A 23,370-nucleotide genomic window follows, 5' to 3' on the forward strand; every position below is an offset into this window, starting at 1 on the left:
ATTTGCAAAAATTGTGATTTGTAGACTGTACAAAGAAAAATCCGGCCCAACAACAAAAAAGGTCGACCCATTTTGAAAATACATTTTTTTGTCTTTTTTTGTGTACGCTATGTGTCAAAGTATAATGTTTGCAAATTTTGGATATACATGTGTGTTTCTATTCATATGAAATTTTGAAAAAAAATTGAGCCGTGAAAATTTGTTTTAAAGGCGTCTACCACGGTGGTGACCATTAGCATTTTTCGCAGAGTATAGGCAGGCTACTTCAAACTGAAATAGATTGTGCACTTTTTTCTAGCTCAAGTACAACACATTGATATCATCAATGGTTATACGAGAGGCGAGCTAATTTATGGCCTTGTGCCATTTTATACTATCATGTTTGGTTCATCTCTTCATGCATGATCAATCTACATCATTTTTCTCATATGAAATACCTTTGAATCAAAAAGGCTCTATAAATGTTTGTTTTCTCAAACTGCTTTACATTATTGTTTACGTATTTGTCTGTATATTATGGAATGGATCTAGAGCATAGCCGTTGCATTATGTGGTATTTGTGTATGTTCAATACAATGCTTTTCTATATTGATGAAAATGGTAATACACTGGCATAGTGGGTTAGTATGTATATCTGAGTGCCTGCGCATGAATCGTTTTGATCATCGTTAGACAAAGTTGTAAGCATCGGGATTAGAAAAGGTGCATGTTCTTGTAGGACTCAGAAGTTGAAGGACACCAAGAGATAGTAGTTGTTGTGCCCGGGATTTAAGTACACAATTGGTGAAGGGTTATGACATAATCAGAATTCAAGCATTCAAGTTTCAAGGTAGCACGGACTCGAGAACTGCATTGCATAAAATGGAGTTGCAAAAGCCACTTTGATATCTTAACCGCTTATTGTCATCACTCGGCAAGTTCTTCTTTAAAAGCATTTTTCTTCTTGAGAAGAGTAATTGTGAAAGCTCATGAGGTGAGTATGTTTGGAAGTTAGATCTTTTCGGAATGCTCTATTGAAAGTATTCTCATTGTGCATTGGGTACCTTGTCCAACATTTCCAATGCATTCTGGCCCAAATGAAAGGTCAATGGTACATGTAATTTGTCAAAGCTTTGTAATACATGATTACCGCAAAGTTTAAACCTCGGGGTTTCAAAGGCACCTCGAAGCATCAACAAAATGGTAGAGTAGGTTGAATTGAAAGAACCGGGAGCAAGAAAGGCTCGTTGAGGATACTAGATAATACCCGGCGAGTTGCCGCGAGAAGGAATTGCAATATATTTCAGTGATTTGATCGTACGAAGCTTCTATTGTTGAATTAATATTATATGAACTAAAGCTAAAAATAAATTTCATATATTGGAATTGATTGTGTAGTTAGAACATATTTTGAATATAAGTGGCATAACGTAATGGATTTTTTTCATGCATGTTGAGCGGACCTTTGATGAGGTGGCGTGTATGGGAACTGAAAAGGGTGCATGAGATCAATTAATAATGGAAAACTTTGCCTCATGCATGTAGTGGTGGGCCTTTGATGAGGTGGCATGTGTGCATGTTGAGATAAATAGGATAGTGGGGATCAACTTCTTATGTATATAGGATATAGGATAAGGGAGTTAAGACTTACTCGTTAGACAAAGTTCAGAAGTGGAAGAATGTATGTGCCGCCGTTGCAACGCACGGACAATTAACTAGTCTAGAACATAAAAAAAATACCCCTGCCTCTATTTTTTTAGAATCGCCTCTTTTTTTTTTTTTTGAGTAGAACCCCTGCCTGCCTCTTGTTTTAACCTGTGGCCTGTGGGACGTACCAGTCCAAGTAGGCGATTAATCCAGCCGCGTGCGGCCCAACTACTCCTGTCACGCTCAGGGCCGTGCTACTGGGGGTTCAAGGCCCTCGACGTGCCAAGTCAGCCGCTTAAACAAACAGTCTCAGCAAGACGAAGCCACGGCCCGCGGCCTGGCCACGTGGTCCGCTCCCGGTCCAGTCTCCACGAACGCAGGAACCGACCGAGCGAATCCTCCTCTTCCTTCTCCTCTTTCTCCCCCCCTCGCGCGCCGGTATTCTCCCCCCTCCCACCCACGGCGCCGCAAAAATGGCCTCGTGCGGAGGAGCCGGCGGCGAGGCGGCGGGGGCGGACGCGGCGAGGAGGGGCGTCGGCGTTGGGAGAGGGAGTGGGATGCGGCTGTTCTCGCCGGAGTACTACGCCCTGTGCTTCGGCGGCGGGATGCTGGCGGCCGGCGCCACCCACCTCGCCATCACCCCGCTCGACGTCCTCAAGGTCAACATGCAGGTACACGTGCGCTCGCCGCTGTATGTTGAACCCTGCGGGGAGGGAATGCCGGTGGGTTCGCTAATTAGGATTATTCTAGCTGGCGAGAGGGAGAAATGGTGCTCGCTCGAGGTCGAATTACAGCGTGCTCGATGCAGCCCGGGATTCTTCCTGCGTGGACGATCTCGTGCGAGCTCTGACCTAGTATTTGAGTGTAGCAGGCCATATATAGCTTGTATAAACTTGGTATCCTTTTAGCTCCTGGCTGAAACTGCTCCCGTGGAGAGGCTTAGCCATGACCAAGTTTGCCTACTCCTGTAACGATTTTACTCGGCAACGGTAGAAGAAACATCAGAAGCTGGGGGGTCATGTCAGATTGCACACAAACAAGTGTATTGTAGCTAGAACTGAAGACATGTCCCTTTGTTGATCTTAAAAGACAAGGCCCTTATGTGTATCTTGTATGGAGACCTGTAATAATACTGCCATGTCCACTTTAATTAATGCCTTGCGGTTTTCTGCTGCCTCAGAAATTATCCTATGAATGCCTGCGGCTGTATAATTTTGTTCCGTTTATCTATTTTTGGTAGGTGAATCCAGTTAAATATAACACTATATGCTCGGGACTGAGTGCTCTTGTACGAGAAGAGGGCGCTTCGTCGCTTTGGAGAGGCTGGGGAGGGAAGCTATTCGGCTACGGCGCTCAGGGCGGCTGCAAGTTTGGCCTCTACGAGTTTTTCAAGAAGCAGTATTCTGATGCGCTGGTGGACAGCAACAGGAGCACAGTTTACTTTCTTAGCAGCGCCTCTGCTCAGATCATAGCTGATGTTGCCCTCTGCCCCTTCGAATCGGTGAAAGTCCGTGTGCAGACACAGCCCATGTTTGCAAAAGGTTTGGTCGATGGCTTTCCAAGGGTGTATGCCGCTGAGGGCTTGTCTGGGTAAGCTTCCTTCGTATTATTCTTAGGTTCATTAGATTCACTATTGGTATGCCTGGACATACGATCTTTAATCTTCCTGAGTTCTAAATTTATGGAAAGTGCATTTCTTGTTCATTGCAGATTTTACAGGGGGCTTTTACCACTTTGGGGACGAAATCTTCCATGTAATAACTCCCCCTGTTTCACATATTAATTGTTCGCAAAATCCTATTGTGCCAATTAAAGTAACGTATCAGGAAGTTATGAGTGTATTAATTTTCCCGCTTAGAAGATAAATCTAGTTAGATATATGGTGTAGGTATGTTCTTCTAAAAATAGTTGTAGCTATTACAGTACTAGAGTGAATTAAATCTTGCTTGGTTCCCGGTTTTATCAGAGTGAATTAAAGGTACCCCTCTGTAAAGAAATGTAAGACTGTTTAGCACACTAAACACTAAAGTAGTGAGCTAAACAGTCTTACATTTCTTTACAGAGGGAGTACTTGTTGCTTGAACTGTAAAAAGGGACTCCATGAGTTAAGTGTGAGAGGCAAACACAGGTTGCATTTATATCACAATAGTCAATAGTGTCCACCTTTTGTCTTGTGATGGTCATTTGTTCTACTCAGTGAGCTAGGAACAATGACAGTCAGTCTGCTTCTGATACATGGAAAGTTATCTTTATGTTATAATTGAACCTTTCCCCAAGTTAATTAGTCCATGTACAGGTTTAGTCACCTTTTTTCTGACATGTACAGGTTTATCTTATCCTATTTTATTCTCCTGCAGTTTCTATGATAATGTTTTCGTCATTTGAGCATACCGTCGACTTCCTATACCAGAAAGTCATTCAAAAGAAGAAACAGGATTGTTCAACAGCGCAGCAGCTTGGTGCTACATGCCTGGCTGGATATATTTCTGGTGCTGTTGGTACTGTTGTTTCAAATCCTGCAGATAACATCGTCTCTTCTCTGTACAACAAAAAGGCTAAAAACGTTCTACATGTAAGGATGCGACTGTACCTGTCCAGCCAACAGATTAGTTAATTTCAAGTCTTGACACTCTGTTCCTATAATAATCACATTGTATCCCTTTCAGGCTATAAAAAGCATTGGATTGCGTGGGCTGTTCACAAGAAGCCTGCCCATTCGAATTACCCTTGTAGGGCCTGTCGTGACCATGCAATGGTTCTTCTACGATACCATTAAGATATTTACTGGATTGTAAGTGTGCACTTCGATGGCTGGAATAATTTCCTTATCTTCTTATCTACAGACTGTATTTTCTGTTGTTGGTAGCTCTTATCTACAGACCTTTTCTGTTGTACATTCTTGAAAGCTCTCTTGTGGATAGCATTGTCATGACTGTTGATCTGTTTATTTCAGGCCGCCCAGTGGAGGGCTTCCTCGTGATCTGGAAAAACTTGACACGTAATATGACCTGTTCTACAAAAGTTTATCGATACATTTTTTTGTTTCTCAGAGGCACTCAGCAGTATTTTACCCACAGTTCTGAGTTCTTGCTGATTATGACGAATGTGAGTGATTTGTAGTTGTAGGGAACAGTAGCTAACTGAGCCGTATGAAGGATTTGTATGTTCTAGACGCATCTTAGACAACCATAAGTCCATGAACTTCAGCACCCGTTTGGCACCTTGGTTACAGACTTACAGCCTGGTGTGTTTTCAGGATGCTTTGTAGTATCTCCATTTCGAAGTTAGTTGTGTGAGAAAATGTCATTTTGTCGTGCATGCAAACAATCGGCTATAGATCCATTGTAAATAATGCCGCGAAGGATGAAAACTGGAATCATAATATTATGTGTGATGTTACTCTTCTTTATTTGTTTGTAGTAGTGATCAAATTCCCTTGCAAGTTGTCATTTACACTATATTCAGGAGCAAGCAACACTTTGGATACTCTCATTTCTTATATCCTGTACGAAAATACTTGTATTGTATCTGTTCAAAAAAAAAAAATACTTACAGTATTCTCATCAACACAGGAACAAGATGAAGAAAACATTGACAGTTTCAATTTTCCTGCTACAAGTTAAGTGCAGGAATTCAGTAAGTAGTTCTGAGGTGTGGAAGATGAAGAAGTGTTTCAGCTGCAGAGAAACAGAGGAGCTCACCGGCAGCTAGTTTTAGTTGGCTGCGATCTTCACGTCCGGGTTGCGCATCGGCTTGAGCCACATGTCGGCGACCACCCTCGACGACATGCTCCACAGCACGTCAGTCCCGATCTTCCCCGCTGCGGCCCCCGACGGGCGTCCCTTCTTGCCGGCCTTGCCGAGCCCATAGGCGACGAGCCAGTGCGTCGCCGTCAGCCTCTGCCTCTCTCCGTCCCACACGTTACGCCGGTCGGCCGTCTTCAGCCGCATGCCGCCGACGTGCATATTGGCCACCTTGAACCTGGTCTCGCCATCGGCGCCGGTGCCGGCCCGTCCAGCCTGGATTACCACGATGGACGGCGCGCCGACCGCCTCGTACCGGCGCATGGGATCCCTCAGCTGCGCCACCACCAGCATGGTCACCGCGTCTGCGCCAGCGCACGCACTCGCCCACTCCTCCGGTGGCACGGCGGCGTCCAGAGGGTGCCCAGCGTCCACCGCGTCGGTGACCGGGGACACGTCGAAGGGAGCCTGCTCTTCGGCGACGCCGGCCTGCACCTTGAGCGCCTCGATGGCCATAGTCTCGATCTTCTGCAGCGAGAACGGCAGAATCTCGTCCGCTGTCACCGGCGCCTCATGGGCGTTCCAGATGCCGGTGGTGATCCTCTCCTGGCGCCCGTCGCTCATCGCCGCCGACATTGTCCGGAGCAGAGAGACGGACTCGGCCGCGCTGGAGCTCGCGCCGAGCTCCTTGCTCCGCGCGCTGATGATCGCCGACGCCATGCCCTCGAAGGCGATCTGCTCTGCGGTTTTGCCGACCACCTCGTCGGTCGCGGTGAGCGCGCCCAGCTTCTCGCACAGGGCCTCACACCCGCCGGCGCACAGTCGCTGGAACACCTCCGCGCCGCCGCCGGGCAGCTTCTGGCCGCGGAGGATGAACGGCTTGGACAGTTGCATGGCGAGCTTGGGAAGCTCCTTCCTCACAACCGGGATGTCAAACGGGTTCGTCGCGGCCAGGTAGCCGCCGTCCCGGGTCTGCACGATGGGGCCGAGCCCCTTGCCTAGGTCGGAGACGTAGCAAGCCTCGTCGGCGCCGGTGCCCGGCTTCGCGCTGGACTTGAGCGATGACACCTGAGGAGCGGTCGATGACTTGCCATTGCCCTCTCCTTGCTCCAGTAGCTGCAGGAACTCTCTGGTGACCTCCTCCTCGTCGGCCTCCAGCCCTTCCACCGCCGCCTCGTCCTCCTGCGGCTCTGCCGGCTTGTCGGCCTCCTCTTCTAGCGTGTCGCCGAGCATCAGTGACTCGAGCGCCTTGATCTGATTGGTGATCGCCTCCAGCTCGTTGAGGCGCCACATGCTCGCGCTGTCGTGCACGACCTCCTTGACCACCTCATCGCCGGCCGCCGGCGTTGCGCTCTCCTCCTCCTCCGCCTCTTTGTCTTCCTTCTTGCTGTCGGCGTTGGCTTCGTCCTTCTCTTCTTGCCCCTCCACGCCTTTGTCGACGACGTCGAAGTCGAACTCCGTGAACTCCGAGTCATCGGCTTTCGCCTCCGGCTCCGGCTCTTTCTTCTGCTCCTGCTTGGGCTCGGGCACCGGAGTGCTAGGTCCGTCGAGCTTGAAGTCGTCGATTCCACTCAAGTCCTGCGACGGCGTGCCCTTCGCCGGCGTAAATGACGGCTCCGATCGCGTGACCTTGGGGCTCGTGATGCTAAACGACGTCTTGCTCTGCTTCCTTGCGAACAACGCCGACGAACTAGAGGAGGATGATGCAGCAGTCTTGGTGGCCGGCTGGCTGTAGAGCCCGACGCCGCCGTCCTCCATGATCTGGAACGCGAGCGTGACGACGAGCTCGCCGCCCTTGGCCTTGCCGGCGAGAGGGAACGCCATCTGCCACTGCCGCACGCGCTCCCCTTGCTGGCTCTTCTCCGTGGACTCCTTCACGAGGGCGCTCAAGTCCACCGAGCTCTGGCCGAGGTCCAGCTCCGGCGCGTCCACGGCGACCACGGACAGCAGGAACGGGCGGGGCTCGAACTTCGCCGGCGGCTTGCCGGCGCCACCGCCGCTGCAGTAGACGTGGCAACGGACGAAAAGTGTCTCCTCGAAGTCCGCAGCGCCCTGCTGCACGCGGGACGGCATGGTCTGCACGGCGCCCTCGCGCGACTCCTTCTTGCGCACGGCCACGGCGAGGCGGAGCCCGTCCATGGACGACGGCAGGCCCTGCGCCGCCGCCACCTCGACGGAGAAGAGGCAGCCGAGGCGGGTCATGCCGATGTGCGACAGCGCGCGCATCGGCTTCCAGCCCCATAACCCCTTCTTCTTCTCCCCGCCGCCCAGCGCCGGGGAGACCGCGGCGGCGAAGCTCCGGCTCTTGGACGGCGCCGCGGCCCTCAGGCTGCCGCGGTCGTCGTCCTCGTCGTCGTCATCCTTCTTCCCCGCCTTGCCCCTCGACCGGAACGGCGACGTCATGGACAGGCGGCGGGTCCGCGGGCGCGCGACCTCTGCCCGGAGCGCCTCCGCCGTTACGACATCCTCGCCGACGACGCCGCGCGGGAGGGCGAGCGACGCGTGGCGGCGGTTGCTGTGCGCCTGGTAGAGCGTGTGGCTGAGCGCGTCGAGCTCCTGGAGGGTCTGGTCGCGGGGCTTGCCGTCGTCGGCCATGGCTGCGGCAACACGCGCTCGTCGACCCGATCACCTCGCCGGCAGCGCGCCTCCTAGCTAGCCAGCAAGCAGCTCGTGAATACGCACGGGAGCGAAGAGGTCACGTGGTGTAGTGTGGTGCAGCTAGAGGGAGTGTGGATAAGCCGAGACAAGAAGGTGAAGTGTGTGGCGGTGGGACGGGAGGGCGTCGCCATGGCTGACTGGCGACAGCTTTGGAGGTACTCGGGAGGGGGCAGCGGGTGGCGGAGGAGGGCCGGCGTACGACCTGGCCACCGTCGATGTGAGCTCGTGGTGCTCTCCCGGTCGTTGGTTTCGCGCCAAGAAGCTAAGCTGCGGTGGGGACCAGTTGGCCTGAGTAGCAGCCAACGGATCATGTGATTGGATAAATAGCACAGATTTTAGAGGGATAATGCTCTAAGCTTGTCTCAATATTATTATTATTCTGAAACAATGAATACAAGACCAGATTGCCCTGTTCCGTGCCCTCTCTTCAACTGAGTAGAATTCGAAAAATTGATTCAAACATTCAAATTAACTGCATTTTTAAGATGGTAATGTGGATATGATGTGTTTCTGTCAACGACCACACTTCCGAAGCACATTCTTGCAGCGAATACATTGTTCTAAATAATTTGTGGAAAACTAGGCAAATGAGCACCATACAAAACCTATGCTTTCCACATGCTTGCAACCAGAGTGCATTTTCAGAAAAAATTGGCAGCGCAGGTACATCTTTGTTCTTGAAACCGAACACAATGCTAAATGCTTGGCTGGCTTTTCTTTTTTGACAAAAAGACTATAAGGGAAGCCCCTACAGTACTTGGCAGACTTTATTACCTCAAACCATCCGACAAATTAGTTATTATAGTACATGAACAACATGTGTGATTATTTTCTGTTATGCCCCCAAAAAAGAACATTTGATACATAGCTATGGACATATACTCATGTAAGAAACATGTAGAACAAGGCTGGCACAAAGGACTACAAGGGCTTCAGTCCAAGCTATTTACTTAGATTTCTCTTGCTCTCCCTTGTTGCCACTTGTTTCCGCAAACCCTCGCCTTTCATCAGCAGACGCGGTGATGACGGGCATCCAGACATCGGCGGTGCTGCTCAGAAGCGATTTCACCTCGGGGTCAGATGTCATGGCAGATGATATCATCTTGTCGACATTATCGAGCCTTGCCGACAGCCTGTCCAGCTCTGCAGCTATTTCTAACTGAAGAAAGAATTGGAACAAAGCTAATGAGACAATAAGACTTGGATTCATGGACAGGGGAATAGCAGGATGAGGTGGTAAGATTGCTGCAGTTACCTCATCAAGTTGCTTAGGTGCCTTCTCTGGAACCTTAGTGACTTCTAGGCCCAGCGCTTCAATCTTTGCTCTCAATTCTACCTCTTCCTGGTTGCTCATTGACTCCACCTACATATTAACAAAAGAGGATTGAAGACATGTTAATTTATCAGGAGTCCATCACCAAAAGACAAATGCGGTATTGCCATGGAAAATATATTGTCTGAAGTAAAAAATATGCTCGGGAAACGGAGGTGAATAGTAGGAGACAATATCAATAAACTGGTACACTACAAATTATGGGACAAAGCCACCCATGCATTGCATTGCCAATATTCAGATACAGCTAGAGACAATCAGTTGGGCGGATGCATGGAGACACCAAGGTAATTATACTCAAGAGTCCATCACCACAAGGCAAATACAGTACAGTCATGGAAAATATACAAGGCTGAATTGTCTGAAGTAAGAAATATACTCAGGAAACTGAGGTGTAAGAGTAAACCAACAGTTTTTGCATAACAATGTCCGAATCGACAGAGACAACATCAATGAACTGGTATACAGATTATGAGACAAAGCATCACACGCATGGCATTGCCAATATTCAGATACAGCTAGACACAGTAAGTAGGGCAGGTGCACGGTGGCACAGAAACCCATAATATTCGCTTAGTTTCTGATAAAACAATGCAAAACAGCTACTACAAAAGATTCTGGGGGGCTACCCTATTCTTGTCTTGCAAATCACCACACGATGAAACAAACGTACAAACAGTGCTGATTTTCATGATTTGTGAGTGAAAACCTGGTAAACAAGTGCAGGTACTTGGGTGTTGGCGTTTTGGCCATATATCAGATACAGATAATAGCAATGTCAACGATTGTAAGCAGAACCAGACGCGTTCCCCCTCTCTAAGCCTACCAGATCCAGCAGACGGGAGACCTCGGACAGGAGCAAACCGAACCTCCCGGTCGGGAAACCGGCGAGCCAGGCTCCAGTCGACGGCGGCCGGCGAGGAATCGAGATCGAACGCGGATCAAGACGGCGTGCGGGCGCACGTACGTACCTCCTGCAGAAGGTCGGTGAGGAGCTGGAAGAGCTGCGCGTCCGGCCTTCCCTCCCCCGCCATCGTGGAGCTCCTCCGATGGATTGATTTCCCGACGGGAATCTTCTCCGGCGAGTCGTCGCTGCGTGCGCCGGGTTGGATTGGATGGATACTTGGCTTGGTTTGGTTTTGCTTTGCCTCGAGAAGGCGTGACGTGTCGCTGGATTCGGAGTTCTGGACTGACTGGACCAGGCCTTGTTGGGCTTGGTAGATCGGAGAGCAAAGCACTTAAGCCCACGGAGGAATACCGCAAAGCCTCCCCTAAAAAAAGTCTGGGAGAAGCGCTTTTTTTTTTTTTGCGAGGCAAGCGTTTCGTTGTGTGTTGAACCTGACCCAACCTAACTATGCCAAGCAGCCCTAAGAAAATCCTAAAAATATGCCAAGCAGCCCTAAGAAAACCCTAAAAATATGCCAAGCCCTAAAAAAACATGCCAAGTCAAAGCCCCTCACTTGCTCTACCTACACTTCATGTCACGGACTCGTATTGAAAAACCACAAATCACAGTAGAAACACTCAGGGGGGATATTACTCGGTTTTGAAGATTCAAGGGTTAAAATCATCCCAAATTTGAGTTCAGGCGGTACTTATCCCTCGAGGCTCATTTGGTGAAAAATGAACTCCTTACAAACAGATGCAATGTCTTAAGCCAACCAAAACTATTTCTTTATTCGTTCTCAAACATAGACTATATATTTTTTTATCATATACCCCATGACATAAACCGACCATAGCATAATATAAACTCTTGGACCATGCCCTTCGTCTTTATTTCATTTTTCTCGTAAAGCTTGGATAGGAAAACAATTGTAGGGACCGGATTACAAAATTTCAGCAATCATTTTTTCAAACATGTCATGAACATAGGGCCCATTTTACAATGTTTTGAATTCCTAGTATACTTGAGAATAGTTTTAGAGTTTACTAAATAATAACCCGTACATAGTAATGAGGGTATACAAAAAATGTCACTCCCTCCGATCCAAACTAATCGTCCCAGGTTTAGTGCAACTTTGTACTAAAGTTGCACTAAACCTGCGACAGTTAATTTGGATTAGAGGCAGTAATGTGATTGTGTAAAGAAGATTTGTTTCCCTCTCATTTGGTTCGTGTCTAGCAGACTCGGAGACGACCGGCCGGCTAGCTGGTCGGTCCGCTTGGTGGAGTCGGCGGTGAACTCGAGATCGTGTTGATTTTCCTGGCATTTCTCTTCCGTCCATCGTCAAAGTCCAAATCCAGGTCGTAGGCAGCTTGATCGCCGTGTTCCTTTGTTTATTTAGGCACATAGGTAGGTACATACGTGCAGATAACTAACGTGTTTTGGTGTTCTTTTAGTTCCACTTTCCATGCCACCTTCCGTACGTCTTAGCGACCATTCAACCACCGGTCTAGCAGCGAGCGCATACCGATTCCAAGACAGCGAAAGCACTTTGCAAAGAGAATGTACACGGCAGCTTCCGAATAGGCCAGCCATGGCCCATGGCTGCCCTCCGCCCTCCGGCGCAAGGTAATTAAGGAGGCCATGGTGGTGCGCGTCTGCGCCCCTGGCGGCAGTTTTTCTATTGACAATCAAAAAATACCTTCCAAAAAATTCCAATGTATTTAGAGCAACTCCAACGGGACGACCCATTTCGTCTGCGGACGTCCGTTTGGGTCGGCGCAGGCACAAAAGTCGGTCCAGCGCGCCGACCCGAACGGACGCGTGTCCGCTTTTCATCCGTGGGCGACCCATTCCCAGCCCATTTTTGAGCCGGATTTGCGTTGGCGCGGCCTCGAGACGGACGCACGCGTGCTCGTCTTCTTCTTCCTCTGGCCCGCTGGTCGGTGGCACATTGGCCTCTCCCCATCCAACATCAAACCCTGCCCGCCTCCTTCGACGCCTACGCTGCCATCCAATTTTCCCGGTGACTCTACCAGCTGCCGGCGTCGCAACGTCCCCTCTGCAACGCCGTCACCTCCCACATCGCTCGCCACCGGGGAACCGACAACTTCCCACCCCCGCTCCCCCGACACAGCCGTGACCTAAATGAGTAAACATGAGACCTAAACGTTATTGTGAATATGGTTGGTTCATAATCTTTGCTGAAAACTTTAATGCTGGCTTTACATATTTACAACAATAAGATCAAACAGAGTTTGTAACAGTTTTTCTTTATCACTTTCAGTTTGTCAACTGAATTGCTTGAGGACAAGCAAATGTTTAAGCTTGGGGGAGTTGATACGTCTCCATCGTATCTAATTTTTCAAACACTTTTGGTCTTGTTTTGGACTCTAACTTGCATGATTTGAATGAAACTAATCCGGACTGACGCTGTTTTTAGCAGAATTGTCATGGTGTTATTTTTGTGCAGAAATAAAAGTTCTCGGAATGACCTGAAAATCAACGGAGACACGTTTTGAAATAAATAAAAAATACTGGCAAAAGAATCAACACCATGGGGCCCACACCCTGTCCACGAGGGTGCAGGGCGCCCCCTGGGGCGCACCCCCTGCCTCGTGGGCCCTCTGAGGCTCCACCAACGTCAACTCCAACTCCATATATTCATGTTTGGAGAGAAAAAAAATAGGAGAGAAGGATTCTTCGCGTTTTACGATACGGAGCTGCCGCCAAGCCCTAATCTCTCTCGGGAGGGCTGATCTGGAGTCCGTTAAGGGCTCCGGAAAGGGAAATCCGTCGCCATCGTCATCATCAGCCTTCCTGCATCACCAATTTCATGATGCTCACCGCCGTGCATGAGTAATTCTATCATAGGCTTGTTGGACGGTGATGGGTTGGATGAGATTTATCATGTAATCGAGTTAGTTTTGTTATGGTTTGATCCCTAGTATCCATTATGTTCTAAGATTGTTGTTGCTATGACTTTGCTATGCTTAATGCTTGTCACTAGGGCCCGAATGCCATGATTTCAGATCTGGACCTATTATGTTTTCATGAATATATGTGAGTTCTTGATCCTATTTTGCAAGTCAATAGTCACCTACTATGTGTTATTATCCGGTAACCCCGAAGTGACAATAATCGGGACCACTTCCGGTGATGACTGCTACCTCTTGAGCACTGCGTTGGTTTTCCCTTGAAGAGAAAAGGGTGATGCAGTAAAGTAGCATAAGTATTTCCCTCAGTTTTTAAGAACCAAGGTATCATTCCAGTAGGAGACTACACGCAAGTCCCTCTTACCTACACAAACAAATAAGAACCTCGCAACCAACGCGATGAAGGGGTTGTCAATCCCTTCATGGTCACTTACGAGAGTGAGATCTGATAGAGCTAATAATGATAAGATAAATATTTTTGGTATTTTTATGATATAGATTGAAAGTAAAGATTGCAAAATAAACGGTGCCAGAAATAACTTGTTGACGGGAGATTAATATAGTGGAGAATAGACCCGGGGGCCATAAGTTTCACTAGTGGCTTCTCTCAAGATAGCATAAGTATTACGGTGGGTGAACAAATTACTGTCGAGCAACTGATAGAAACGCGAATAATTATAAGAATATCTAGGCATGATCATGTATATAAGCATCACGTCTATGACAAGTAGACCGACTCCTGCCTGCATCTACTACTATTACTCCACACATTGACCGCTATCCAGCATGCATCTAGAGTATTAAGTTCATAAGAACAAAGTAACGCATTAGGTAAGATGACATGATGTAGAGGGATAAACTCAAGAAATATGATATAACCCCCATCATTTTATCCTCGATGGCAACAATACAATACGTGTCGTTTCCCTTTCTGTCACTGGGATCGAGCACCGCAAGATTGAACCCAAAGCTAAGCACTTCTCCCATTGCAGAAAAGATCAATCTAGTAGGCAAAACCAAACTGATAATTTAAAGAGACTTGCAAAGATAATCAATCATATATAAAAGATTTCAGAGAAGAATCAAATATTGTTCATAGATAGACTTGATCATAAACCCGCCACTAGTACAAAAAGGGCTATAGCTAATATGGACATTAATCGTGCACCATGTATGTGGTGCACCACTGCTATATAGCAGTGACGCACCAGATACAGGTACGCCATTATTGACATATTACTAATGGCGCACCTGGTGTGTGGTGCGCCATTACTAGTTTTGAAAAAAAAATAAAAAAAATTGTTAGCAATGCCGCACCAGGGGATAGTGCGCCATTACTATGTGTATGACTGGGTCAAACCTTGGTCAAACTTAGTAATGGCGCACTTTGTGTAGGTGCGCCATTACTAACTTTCTTTGCACCCCTCCCTGGGACCGCCTTTTCAGTTTTAGAAAAAAATAAAAGAAAAATGATGGAAATGGCAAAAAATAAAAGAAAATATGTTTCCCATGTGATATGTGGTCTAGTTGTTGGGAAAATTTACAAATATGAATTTCGACTTTATTTGCAAAATCTCTCTGGAATTTAGTAAAATGGGCATAACTTTTGCATACGAACTCGGATTAAAAGGTTTTTTATATGAAAAATCATCTACTCGAAAAGTTACATCTGAATTCAACAAGGGGAACCCCGTTGAAGATTTTCAGAATCCCCAAAAACCTAACAGAACGAAAGATACGGGGCTTTTAAGATCTAGAGGGGGGGAAATGAAAAAAAACTTAGTAATGGCGCACCATTTGCTAGGTGCGCCACTAGTAACAGAAAAAAATTGGTTTCAAATTTTTTTTGGAAAAAATGTTCAAAATATGATATGTCATATGACCGGGAAGTTTGAAATATTTTTTCAAAATTTCATCACACTCATGAACATGAACAAAGTCATAGACATCAACAAGGTTTAATAGGATTGATATGATAGATATATCAACAAGTGCCTGTTAAGTGAGCTGGTGCTGGGGTTGGATAGAATTGTAAAGTTAAGTGTGCTCGGGCTGGAGTAGTGTGAGGATGGGTGACCTTTCGGGAAGTTTAACCATGGAGTGTGATTTGACTTGAGATTAAGCATATTGACCCGAGATTAAGCCATAGTGATCCGAGATTAAGACAAAAACGAAAAAAAATTGAATTTTCTTTTTGCGCCATTTATACTTGTTACTAGTGGCGTGATGATAGTGGCGCACCTATAGTGCGTCATTAATGGCCAAAATAGGTGCGCCACTAACAGGTCTTTTCCTAGTAGTGCATAATTCATCGGATCTCGACAAACACACCCCAAAAAGAGTTACATCGAATAGATCTCCAAGAAGATTGAGGAGAACTTTGTATTGAGATTCAAAGAGAGAGAAGAAGCCATCTAGTTAATAGCTATGGACCCGAAGGTCTGAAGTAGTCACTACTTACGCATCATTGAAGGGGCCATGGAGTTGATGTAGAGGCCCTCCGTGATCGATGCCCCCTCCGGTGGAGCTCCGAAAAAGGCCCCAAGATGGGATCTCTTGGGTACAGAAGGTTGCGGCGGTGGAAATAGGGTTTCGTGGTGCTCCTGTATGTTTTTGGGGTATATGAACATATATAGGAGGAAGAAGTAGGTCAGTGGAGCCACGAGGGGCCCACGAGGGGGAGGGCGCGCCCCCTGCCTCGTGGACACCTCGTTGGTTGCTTGGCGTCTACTCCAAGTCTTCTGGATCACGTTTGTTACAAAAATAACTCTCCCGAAGGTTTCATTCCATTTGGATTCCATTTGATATTCCTTTTCTGCGAAACACTGAAATAGGCAAAAAAACAGCAATTTGCAGTGGGCCTTGGGTTAGTAGGGTAGTCCCAAAAATAATATAAAAGTGTAAAATAAAGCCCATTAACATCCAAAACAGATAATATAATAGCATGGAACAATAAAACAAATTATATACATTGGAGACGTATCAAGCATCCCCAAGCTTAATTCATGCTCGTCCTCGAGTAGGTAAATGATAAAAATAGAATTTTTGATGTGGAATGCTACCTAGCATAATTCTCAATGTAATTCTCTTTATTGTGGCATGAATATTCAGATCCGAAAAATTCAAGACAAAAGTCTAATATTGACATAAAAATAATAATACTTCAAGCATACTAACTAAGCAATTATGTCTTCTCAAAATAACATGGCAAAAGAATGTTCATCCCTACAAAATCATATATTTTGGTCATGATCCATTTTCGCCACACAAGAATGCTCTCATCATGCACAACCCCGATGACAAGCCAAGCAAGTGTTTCACATTTTAGTAATCTCAAACTTTTTCAACTTTCACGCAATACATGAGCGTGAGCCATGGATATAGCACTATGGGTGGAATAGAATATGATGATGGGGGTTATGTGGAGAAGACAAAAAAGGAGAAAGTCTCACATCGACGTGGCTAATCAATGGGCTAGGGAGATGCCCATCAATTGATGTCAATGCAAGGAGTAGGGATTGTCATGCAACAGATGCACTAGAGCTATAAATGTATGAAAGCTCAACAAAAGAAACTAAGTGGGTGTTGATAACCCACAAGTATAGGGGATCGCAACAGCTTTCGAGGGTAGAGTATTCAACCCAAATTTATTGATTCGACACAAGGGGAGCCAAAGAATATTCTCAAGTATTAGCAGCTGAGTTGTCAATTCAACCACACATGGAAACTTAGTATCTGCAGCAAAGTGTTTAGTAGCAAAGTAATATGATAGTGGTGGTAGCGGCAACAAAAGTAAAGACAGCAAAAGTAATGTTTTTGGTATTTTGTAGTGATTGTAACAGTAGCAGCGGGAAAGTAAATAAGAGAGAACCAGTATATGGAAAACTCGTAGGCACCAGATTAGTGATGGATAATTATGCCGGATGCGGTTCATCATGTAACAGTCATAACATAGGGTGACACAGAACTAGCTCCAATTCATCAATGTAATGTAGGCATGTATTCTGTATATAGTCATACGTGCTTATGGAAAAGAACTTGCATGACATCTTTTGTCCTACCCTCCCGTGGCAGCGGGGTCCTATTGGAAACTAAGGGATATTAAGGCCTCCTTTTAATAGAGAACCGGAACAAAGCATTAGCACATAGTGAGACATGAACTCCTCAAACTATGGTCATCATCGGGAGTGGTCCCGATTATTGTCACTTCGGGGTTGCCGGATCATAACACATAGTAGGTGACTATAGACTTGCAAGATAGGATCAAGAACTCACATGTATTCATGAAAACATAATAGGTTCAGATCTGAAATCATGGCACTTGGGCCCTAGTGACAAGCATTAAGCATAGCAAAGTCATAGCAACATCAATCTCAGAACATAGTGGATACTAGGGATCAAACCCTAACAAAACTACCTCGATTACATGATAAATCTCATCCAACCCATCACCGTCCAGCAAGCCTACGATGGAATTACTCACGCACGGCGGTGAGCATCATGAAATTGGTGATGGAGGATGGTTGATGATGACGACGGCGACGAATCCCCCTCTCCAGAGCCCCGGACGGACTCCAGATCAGCCCTCCCGAGAGGTTTTAGGGCTTGGCGGCGGCTCCGTATCGTAAAACGTGATGATTTCTTCTCTCTGATTTTTTTCTCTCCGAAAGCAAATATATAGAGTTGGAGTTGGCGTCGGAGGGTCTCCAGGGGGCCCACGAGGTAGGGGGGCGCGCCCTAGGGGGGGGGCGCCCCCCACCCTCGTGAGAAGGGTGTGGGCCCCCTGGTCTTCATCTTTGGCAAGGATTTTTTATTATTTTTTCTAAGATGTTCCGTGGAGTTTCAGGTCATTTCGAGAATATTTGTTTTCTGCACATAAAACAACACCATGGCAATTCTGCTGAAAACAGCGTCAGTCCGGGTTAGTTCCATTCAAATCATACAAGTTAGAGTCCAAAACAAGGGCAAAATTGTTTGGAAAAGTAGATACGATGGAGACGTATCAACTCCCCCAAGCTTAAACCCTTGCTTGTCCTCAAGCAATTCAGTTGACAAACTGAAAGAAAGAAAGAAAAACTTTTACAAACTCTGTTTGCTCTTGTTGTTGTAACTATGTCGAGCCAGCATTCAAGTTTTCAGCATATATCATAACTAACCACATTTGCAATAATTCTCGGGTCTCATGATTACTCATATCAATAGCATAATCAACTAGCAAGTCATAATAATAAATCTCGGATGATAACACTTTCTCAAAACAATCATAATATGATATAACAAGATGGTATCTCGCTAGCCCTCTCTGAGACCGCAAAACATAAATGCAGAGCACCTTTAAAGATCAAGGACTGACTAGACATTGTAATTCATGGTAAAAGAGATCCAATCATAATCACACCCAATATAAATTAATAGTGATGAATGCAAATGACAGCTGTGCTCTCCAGCTAGTGCTTTTTAATAAGAGGGTGATGAGTCAACATAAAAGTAAATGGGTAGGCCCTTCGCAGAGGGAAGCAAGGATTTGTAGAGGTGCCAGAGCTCGGTTTTGAAATAGAGATAAATTGTATTTTGAACGGTATAATTTCATTGTCAAAGTAACAACTAAGAGATGGCGATATCTTTCATGCTAAACACATTATAGGAGGTTCCCAAACAGAATGGTAAAGTTTATACTCCCCCTTCACGAACAAGCATCAATCCATGACTTGCTCGAAACAACGAGTGCCTCCAACATACATCAGGTCCCAGGGGGAGTTTTGTTTGCAATTAATTTTGATTTAGTTTGCATAAAGCATGGGACTGGGCATCCCGGTGACCAGCCATTTTCTCGTGAGTGAGGAGCGGAGTCCACTCCTCTTGAGAATAACCCGCCTAACACGGAAGATAAGGACAACCTTGGTTGATACATGAACTATACGAGCATACAAAATAGAATGTTTATTTGAAGGTTTAGAGTTTGGCACATACAAATTTACTTGGAACGGCAGGTAGATACCGCATATAGGAAGGTATGGTGGACTCATCTGGAATAACTTTGGGGTTTAAGGGATTGGATGCACAAGCAGTATTCCCGCTTAGTACAAGTGAAGGCTAGCAAAAGACTGGGAAGCGGCCAACTAGAGAGCGACAACAACCATGTACATGCATTAAAATTAATAAACATTGGATGCAAGCATGAGTAGGATATAATCCACCATGAACATAAATATCGTGAAGGCTATGTTGATTTTGTTTCAACTACATGCGTGGACATGTGTCAAGTCAAGTCACTTAAATCATTCAAAGGAGGATATCACCCCATCATACTGTTGGAAATATGCCCTAGAGGCAATAATAAAATGGTTATTATTATATTTCTTTGTTCATGATAATTGTCTATTGTTCATGCTATAATTGTGTTATCCGGAAATTGTAATACATGTGTGAATACATAGACCACAACACGTCCCTAGTGAGCCTCTAGTTGACTAGCTCGTTGATCAAAAGATAGTCATGGTTTCCTGACTATGGACATTGGATGTCATTGATAACGGGATCACATCATTAGGAGAATGATGTGATGGACAAGACCCAATCCTAAGCATAGCTCAAAGATCGTGTAGTTTGTTTGCTATAGCTTTTCCGAATGTCAAGTATCATTTCCTTAGACCATGAGATTGTGCAACTCCCGGATAACGTAGGAGTGCTTTGGGTGTGCCAAACCTCACAACGTAACTAGGTGACTATAAAGGTACACTACAGGTATCTCCAAAAGTGTCTTTTGGGTTGGCACGAATTGAGACTGGGATTTGTCACTCGTATGACGGAGAGGTATCTCTGGGCCCACTCGGTAATGCATCATCATAATGAGCTCAATATGACCAAGTGGTTGATCACGGGATCATGCATTACGGTACGAGTAAAGTGACTTGCCGGTAACGAGATTGAACGAGGTATTGGGATACCGACGATCGAGTCTCGGGCAAGTAACGTACCGATTGACAAAGGGAATTGTATACGGATTGATTGAATCCTCGAAATCGTGGTTCATCCGATGAGATCATCGAGGAGCATGTGGGAGCCAACATGGGTATCCAGATCCCGCTGTTGGTTATTGACCGGAGAGTCGTCTCGGTCATGTCCGCGTGTCTCCCAAACCCGTAGGGTCTACACACTTAAGGTTCGGTGACGCTAGGGTTGTTGAGATATTAGTATACGGTAACCCGAAAGTTGTTCGGAGTCCCGGATGAGATCCCGGACGTCACGAGGAGTTCCGGAATGGTCCAGAGGTGAAGATTTATATATACGAAGTTAATTTTCGGCCATCGGGAAAGTTTCGGGGCTAATTGGTATTGTACCAGGACCACCGGAAGGGTCCCGAGGGTCCACTGGGTGGGGCCACCTATCTTGGAGGGCCCCATGGGCTGAAGTGGGAGGGGAACCAGCCCCTAGTGGGCTGGTGCGCCCCCCTTGGGCCTCCCCCTGCGCCTAGGGTTGGAAACCCTAGGGGTGGGGGGCGCCCCACTTGGCTTGGGGGGCAAGCCACCCCCTTGGCCGCCGCCCCCCCTTGGAGATTGGATCTCCTAGGGACGGCGCCCCCCCTAGGGACCCTATATATCATGGGGGGAGGGAGGGCAGCCGCACCCAAGCCCCTGGCCTCTCCCTCTCCCTCTCGTGACACTCCTCCCTCTCCCTGAGCTTGGCGAAGCCCTGCCGAGATCACTGTTGCTTCCACCACCACGCCATCGTGCTGCTCGATCTTCATCAACCTCTCTTTCCCCCTTGCTGGATCAAGTTGGAGGATACGTCTTCCCAATCGTACGTGTGTTGAACGCGGAGGTGTCGTCCGTTCGGTGCTAGGTCATCAGTGATTTGGATCACGACGAGTACGACTCCATCAACCTCGTTCTCTTGAACGCTTCCACGCGCGATCTACAAGGGTATGTAGATGCACTCCCCTCTTCCTCATTGCTAGATGATTCCATAGATTGATCTTGGTGATGCGTAGAAAATTTTAAAATTCCGCTACGTTCCCCAATAGTGGCATCATGAGCCAGGTCTATGCGTAGTTTCTATGCACGAGTAGAACCCAAAGCAGTTGTGGGCGTCGATATTGTTAATTTGCTTGCCGTTACTAGTCTTATCTTGATTCGGCGGCATCGTGGGATGAAGCGGCCCGGACCGACCTTACACGTACGCTTACGTGAGACTGGTTCCAACGATTGACATGCACTAGTTGCATAAGGTGGCTGGCGGGTGTCTGTCTCTCCCACTTTAGTCGGATCGGATTCGATGAAAAGGGTCCTTATGAAGGGTAAATAGAAATTGGCATATCACGTTGTGGTTTTGGCGTAGGTAAGAAACGTTCTTGCTAGAAACCTATAGCAGCCACGTAAAAACTTGCAACAGCAATTAGAGGACGTCTAACTTGTTTTTGCAGCATGTGCCGTGTGATGTGATATGGCCAAAAGGATGTGATGAATGATATATGTGATGTATGAGATTGATCATGTTCTTGTAATAGGAATCACGACTTGCATGTCGATGAGTATGACAACCGGCAGAAGCCATAGGAGTTGTCTTTATTTATTTATGACCTGCGTGTCAACATAAATGTCATGTAATTACTTTACTTTATTGCTAAAGCTTTAGCCATAGTAGTAGAAGTAATAGATGACGAGACAACTTCAAGAAGACACGATGATGGAGATCATGGTGTCATGCCAGTGACAACGATGATCATGGTGTTGGGGAACGTAGTAATTTCAAAAAAATTCCTACACACACGCAAGATCATGGTGATGCATAGCAACGAGGGGAGAGTGTGATCTACGTACCCTTGTAGACTGACAGCGGAAGCGTTAGCACAACGCGGTTGATGTAGTCGTACGTCTTCACGGCCCGACCGATCAAGCACCGAAACTACGGCACCTCTGAGTTTTAGCACACGTTTAGCTCGATGACGATCCCCGGACTCCGATCCAGCAAAGCGTCGGAGAAGAGTTCCGTCAGCACGATGGTGTGGTGATGATCTTGATGTTCTACCATCACAGGGCTTCGCCTAAGCACCGCTACAATATTATCGAGGATTATGGTGGAAGGGGGCACCGCACACGGCTTAGAAAATGATCACGTGGATCAACTTGTGTGTCTAGGTGTGCCCCCTGCCCCCGTATATAAAGGAGAAAGGGGAGGAGGCCGGCCGGCCCCTATAGGCGCGCCAGGAGGAGTCCTCCTCCTAGTAGGAGTAGGACTCCTACTAGGAGGGGGAAAGAAGTGGGGAGGGAGAAGGAAAGGGGGGCGCCGCCCCCCCTCTCCTAGTCCAATTCGGACCAAGGGGGGAGGAGGCGTGCGGCCCACCCTGGTGCCCTTCTCTCTCTCCACTAAGGCCCATATGGCCCATTACTACTCCCGGTAGGGTTCCGGTAACCCTCCGGCTCTCCAGTTTTCTCCGAAATCACCCGGAACACTTCCGGTGTCCGAATATAGCCGTCCAATATATCAATCTTTATGTCTCGACCATTTCGAGACTCCAAATTATGTCCGTGATCACATCCGGGACTCCGAACTAACTTCGGTACATCAAAACTCATAAACTCATAATATAACTGTCATCGAAACCTTAAGCGTGCGGATCCTACGGGTTCGAGAACAATGTAGACATGACCGAGACATGTCTCCGGTCAATAACTAATAGCGGAACCTGGATGCTCATATTGGCTCCCACATATTCTACGAAGATCTTTATCGGTCAGACCGTATAACAACATACGTTGTTCCCTTTGTCATCGGTATGTTACTTGCCCAAGATTCGATCGTCGATATCTCAATACCTAGTTCAATCTCGTTAACGGCAAGTCTCTTTACTCGTTTCGTAATACATCATCTCGCAACCAACTCATTAGTTGCAATGCTTGCAAGGCTTATGTGATGTGCATTGCCGAGAGGGCCCAGAGATACCTCTCCGACAATCGGAGTGACAAATCCTAATCTCGAAATACGCCAACCCAACATTTACCTTTGGAGACACCTGTAGATCTCCTTTATAATCACCCAGTTACATTGTGACGTTTGGTAGCACACAAAGTGTTCCTCCGGCAAACGGGAGTTGCATAATCTCATAGTCATAGGAACATGTATAAGTCATGAAGAAAGCAATAGCAACATACTAAACGATCGGGTGCTAAGCTAATGGAATGGGTCATG

The 23,370-nt window shown here is 46.9% G+C and overlaps 3 protein-coding genes across 4 annotated transcripts; 1 reads left to right on the forward strand and 2 right to left on the reverse strand.

Annotated features, from left to right (window-relative positions):
• Nucleotides 1–1,990: 1,990 nt before the first annotated feature.
• On the forward strand, nucleotides 1,991–5,031 carry LOC123104752 (mitochondrial phosphate carrier protein 1, mitochondrial). Its single transcript, XM_044526632.1, has 6 exons — nucleotides 1,991–2,297; nucleotides 2,867–3,216; nucleotides 3,337–3,380; nucleotides 3,984–4,198; nucleotides 4,293–4,417; nucleotides 4,580–5,031. Exons 1-6 carry the CDS (start codon nucleotides 2,100–2,102, stop codon nucleotides 4,626–4,628), a joined length of 981 nt encoding a protein of 326 aa, XP_044382567.1. The 5' UTR covers nucleotides 1,991–2,099; the 3' UTR covers nucleotides 4,629–5,031.
• A 59-nt stretch (nucleotides 5,032–5,090) lies between these two features.
• LOC123104750 (protein PLASTID MOVEMENT IMPAIRED 1) lies at nucleotides 5,091–8,315 on the reverse strand. Of its 2 annotated transcripts, none has more exons than XM_044526630.1 (2): nucleotides 5,328–8,315; nucleotides 5,091–5,235 (listed from the first exon to the last, which is right to left on the reverse strand). In XM_044526630.1, the coding sequence occupies exon 1, from the start codon at nucleotides 7,962–7,964 to the stop codon at nucleotides 5,340–5,342; it is 2,625 nt and encodes an 874-aa protein (XP_044382565.1). In that variant the 5' UTR covers nucleotides 7,965–8,315; the 3' UTR covers nucleotides 5,091–5,235; nucleotides 5,328–5,339. The 2 variants fall into 2 exon arrangements, with proteins under 2 accessions (XP_044382565.1, XP_044382566.1); XM_044526631.1 differs by having other exon boundaries at nucleotides 5,091–5,238.
• Nucleotides 8,316–8,654: 339 nt separating this feature from the next.
• LOC123107681 (uncharacterized) lies at nucleotides 8,655–10,559 on the reverse strand. Its single transcript, XM_044529633.1, has 3 exons — nucleotides 10,332–10,559; nucleotides 9,283–9,390; nucleotides 8,655–9,186 (listed from the first exon to the last, which is right to left on the reverse strand). The coding sequence occupies exons 1-3, from the start codon at nucleotides 10,392–10,394 to the stop codon at nucleotides 8,974–8,976; spliced, it is 384 nt and encodes a 127-aa protein (XP_044385568.1). The 5' UTR covers nucleotides 10,395–10,559; the 3' UTR covers nucleotides 8,655–8,973.
• Nucleotides 10,560–23,370: the final 12,811 nt, after the last annotated feature.

Source organism: Triticum aestivum, chromosome 5A (assembly GCF_018294505.1).
Source record: "Triticum aestivum cultivar Chinese Spring chromosome 5A, IWGSC CS RefSeq v2.1, whole genome shotgun sequence".
In the NCBI taxonomy this organism is placed as follows: domain Eukaryota; kingdom Viridiplantae; phylum Streptophyta; class Magnoliopsida; order Poales; family Poaceae; genus Triticum; species Triticum aestivum.

Excerpts from the sequence above, each read along its gene's own strand:
- LOC123107681 (XM_044529633.1), bottom strand. The coding sequence starts at position 10,394 with ATGGCGGGGGAGGGAAGGCCGGACGCGCAGCTCTTCCAGCTCCTCACC. Across the intron at positions 9,391-10,331 it reads TCACCGACCTTCTGCAGGAG|GTGGAGTCAATGAGCAACCA; the intron begins GTACGTACGTGC and ends GTTAATATGTAG. Across the intron at positions 9,187-9,282 it reads CACCTAAGCAACTTGATGAG|TTAGAAATAGCTGCAGAGCT; the intron begins GTAACTGCAGCA and ends TTCTTTCTTCAG.
- LOC123104752 (XM_044526632.1), top strand. The coding sequence starts at position 2,100 with ATGGCCTCGTGCGGAGGAGCCGGCGGCGAGGCGGCGGGGGCGGACGCG. Across the intron at positions 2,298-2,866 it reads TCCTCAAGGTCAACATGCAG|GTGAATCCAGTTAAATATAA; the intron begins GTACACGTGCGC and ends TATTTTTGGTAG. Across the intron at positions 4,418-4,579 it reads ATTAAGATATTTACTGGATT|GCCGCCCAGTGGAGGGCTTC; the intron begins GTAAGTGTGCAC and ends TGTTTATTTCAG.
- LOC123104750 (XM_044526630.1), bottom strand. The coding sequence starts at position 7,964 with ATGGCCGACGACGGCAAGCCCCGCGACCAGACCCTCCAGGAGCTCGAC.